General features: G+C 41.7%; 1 protein-coding gene across 1 annotated transcript; it reads left to right on the top strand.

Moving 5' to 3' along the window:
- The first annotated feature begins 239 nt into the window (after positions 1–239).
- On the top strand, positions 240–3645 carry LOC133919270 (cytochrome c oxidase subunit 6b-3-like). Its single transcript, XM_062363620.1, has 4 exons — positions 240–403; positions 1446–1534; positions 1633–1714; positions 3354–3645. The coding sequence occupies exons 1-4, from the start codon at positions 395–397 to the stop codon at positions 3405–3407; spliced, it is 234 nt and encodes a 77-aa protein (XP_062219604.1). The 5' UTR covers positions 240–394; the 3' UTR covers positions 3408–3645.
- Positions 3646–4031: the final 386 nt, after the last annotated feature.

Below are 4031 nucleotides of genomic sequence, written 5' to 3'. Positions count from 1 at the left end.
AAACAAAGACCCGGCGCGACGCGTGGCAGGCTACGAAATTCGGCCCGGCTTCGTCGTGATCCTGGTGATTGCGCGAGCGTGAGCAGAAGCCGCGTGAGCCGAGAGTCTGGGCTCGCACTGCAACCCCGGGTAAACGGGCCGGCAAGCAGCCACGCGGGCGGAATGGCGCCGTAGGCGGCGGATCGCGCGTGCGGTCCGGTCTTGGCGGCCCAGATGGGCCGTAAGAGCCGCAGCGTCTTCGGCTTTCCTGGGCTCGGTCTTCTCTTCTTCAGTTCCGGCTCGGAAAAACCATCGAGGTTGACCCGACCGGTTGCCAAGTGCCACCAGCTCCGCCTCCTCCCTTCCGCCGCGCGACGCCGGGAACCCGCCGCCGTCTCCAGCTCCCTCCACCAACATGGCCGAGGTGAGCTCGCAATCCTTCTAGGTCCTTCCACTCCATCGGTTGGATCTTCTTCCGCCTGGTTCTTCCGGAACCACCGTAGCTTTGCGCGCCCGCCGTTAGGTCGCCGCCGGTAGATTCCAATCTGTTCCGGACGACCGAGTAGGATGCGGAAGCACGAGAATCCGAATGATCGTGGAGGAATACGGTGATTTTGGTCCGGATTTTCGTATCAAAAGCGGTATTATTCATTTTGATTTATTCATGCCATTTTAGGGCGTTGGTTCGCCGCGCGATTTTGCGGCGACGCAATTTGGTTTCGAAAATGCGACCATGCAGCGATATAAGCCCTCATCGGAGTGGCGGTGGGGTTGCATCTCGGGATGTCCGTGCACTCATCTCTCCTTTCATATTGACCATGTAGTGACGTATTCCTGGGATCAGTGAAAAGAACGACAATGTGTTTTGCATCAGATTCCTTACATTAGAACTATACAACTCCAGGCTTCGGCTTGGTACATGTCAGAATGATGTGACGATCTTTCCTCAATTGATTATTGTTATTTCCTCGATGTATTCCTTAATTCTGGATGTGTTTTTGATTAAACTGCATTTCTTACTATCTTGCTGGCCAGCTCCATATGTTCTACATGTCTCCTCTACGTTTTTGTTGTGAGATATTGCGAACGTAATTTATAGTGGTTTAGTTTCAGCATGATTGTTGCTTGTACTATCCATTCCATCTTTTAGCATCTGCAAGTTTTTCTGCCCACTTCACATCATTGGAAAACTAATCTTTCCTGTGCTGCCATGCTTAGTGAAGTTCTGTTGTTGTTATGGAGCTAATCTGACATTTCAGTTTGGTTATGCAAATAAGCTTATCTTGCAAATCATGTATTTCACTATGTTTGTTCATGTCCTTCCTGAAACGTTTACTGTCAACTTTGATACATGATACATAAACACTTCTTTCTTTGCTTCTGGTTTTTATATCAGCCTACATAGAAGTGCTTTGTTTGTGTTTTATCTTCCCTCACAAGTTCGTTCATTTCCTATTTTGTGCCAGATTGAGATAAAAACAGCACCAGCTGACTTCCGCTTCCCTACAACAAACCAAACCAGGCATTGTTTTACTCGCTACATTGAGTACCACAGGTATAACCTAACCGTATAATATGTTTCAACTTTCTATGCAAAACGCATGATCATATATTTTTTTTCTTGCTAACTACTTCAATTTCTACGAAATCCAGGTGTTTGAACACCAAAAGGGACGATGCTGGTGATTGTGACAAATTTGCTAAGTACTACAGATCTCTTTGTCCCGGAGAATGGGTGAGTGATTCTGTTGACAGCTTCCATTGTTAACTATGCTTTTGGAGAAACATATTAAGTGATGAACAATTGGTTATTGAATTTTTCACCACCATCTTTTGTCTGTTTCTTTTGGATCTACAAGTCATGAAGTTAGCAGGATGCTTCAGCGGGCGTATTAATTTCCCCTTCATGGTTGATCTAACTATGTCAAAGTCTGTGTCTTTAATCAATCTTTTGCTCCATGGAACGTCATTCGACTAATAGTTTGCTTGTGTCCGGTGTTTAGTTGTCTGCATTCAGTGTCCTGACCTAGTCAGTATTTTTGTCAATCTGGATTTTGTCAGTCATCACCGGCTCTTCATGAGCTAGCTTTTGAATAATATTCTCCCTTCTCAGTGACTATAACCTTTAGTGCTCATTGGCTAGGTTGTCGTATAGTCATGGATGTGCTTGCACATGCAAATACTGGGCTAGTGGCATGTGCATGCAACTTCACATCACAAGGAGGTGCTTATGCATTTACCTTGACTTGCTTTATTACCAAATGCATATCACGGGGAGATGTTTACAAATTTACCTTGACTTGCTTTATTATCGACTCGGCCCCTTCTCTGGTTCTGTTTTTTGCCAGTTAAAGACTGCAATAACTTTTCTCGGTATCATCATTCTGAGGGTCCCTGTCCTTGGTGATGAACAGCTGCTGTTTGTCTTGGGCAAAAATGGTGCTATTCTGTGTTTTTGATGATTCTAACTTTGCTTCCTTGCATCAAGGAGACAATGAATGTTGGAACGATAATAGTGGAATTAGTTGTTGGTGCCTCGGTGGAGTATCATAATAGCATAACATGTACTGTTTCTTGATGGCGGAGAATGAAAACATCCGTGCTAGTTAAACTTATATTTTACCTCCAAATTTAGTTCAGGAAGGAGAGTATACCTTATTCTTGCAACTTTCAGTATTATCAATTGGTGCATCAGATGTGGTCATTGGCTTGCAGAAGCTATCATAGATTTGGTCCATCTTGAGACATTATATTTGTGCATGTTTGGAATCCAGTTTAAATGATATAAACATACTTATCAGAATGCTTCAAACATGCTATATTGGCTCTAATCAAGTGTTTAGATCATTAATTTTCCAATGGTTCCTTCTACGTTCTAGACTTCTACCCCTGAAAAACCATAATACTTTCTTGTATTTGCTAATCTCTACTTATATAAAACACGAGTTATTTCCGCGTTATCTCTTCTCTTGCTCTCCTTCCATCTAATAAAAAACTCTAAAATCTAAATAATTTACCTACTTTTGTCATCCACCCTCGACTCCAACCTCCCTGCCTCGTTATCGGTTGAGAATATAGGATTCGTTTTATTAATAAAAATAAATGAAGAAAATAGGAGAGAAATTAGTAGATAATCTCTTTCTTTTTTAATCCTATTTAAAATCAAATTACGATATCACTTGATGTATTCTTTTGGTAATGTTACTGTAGCGTATCTGCATCTTTATACTTGAGTTTATGCATAATGTTACTGTATCTAATATTTGTGTTTTTGTTGTAACATATGGACACTTAGCCAGTGTATTGTATTATGTTAATTATTTTTGTGTTAGTTTCCTTTGATATCATCATTATCTGACTGTTTGCTAAATCAGGTTGAGAAATGGAACGAGCAGAGGGAGAACGGGACGTTTCCAGGACCTCTCTAAATCTACCGGCTCAGACCTCGCCTTGGACTAGTCAATGCTCCGGCCAGTTCCACTGTTGTATTCTGCAATTCTGCTTTCAAGTTCGTCAATGCTTCTGTCCCTTGCTTTTCAAGCAGTCGCTATGAAACTGTTAGTGATGCTTTCTTTACGTTGGCCTAATAATTGGCTACAGTTACCTCACATTCGACCTCATGTGGACCTCACTTTATTCGTATATACGTGTGAATTTAAACTCGCATTTTTGGCAAAAATCCTAAAATAAGCAATAAACGTCACTCAATTTGCTAAAATAGATAATATATCGGTGTATTTGAAAATTTAGCATGTATATTTAAGCACCTCAAACACTAGAAAATCGCTTCTGATTGCTGAGGTACTAAAAACTCTTGTATTCGGCATCTAACGTGCTGAATACGGTGAAAAGTGAGTTTTCACCTACAAAATACAAAATATAGAGTGCTAAATATGTCACTATTCACCATATTTGGCATATCAGGTATTGAAAACTTTTAGTATTCTATATTTTGCACCTTAGGTATACCTGAGGTATCGAATATAGGCCGGTCCTGTTTACGTCGCGTCGTGTCGGTGTTTTTGGTGCACTCAGTCGTGTCGTGTTACACC

The sequence above is a fragment of the Phragmites australis genome, chromosome 5, assembly GCF_958298935.1.
Source record: "Phragmites australis chromosome 5, lpPhrAust1.1, whole genome shotgun sequence".
NCBI classification, from domain to species: domain Eukaryota; kingdom Viridiplantae; phylum Streptophyta; class Magnoliopsida; order Poales; family Poaceae; genus Phragmites; species Phragmites australis.
The sequence above is the reverse complement of the archived record's forward strand: the minus strand, read 5'-3'. Positions and strand labels throughout refer to the sequence as shown.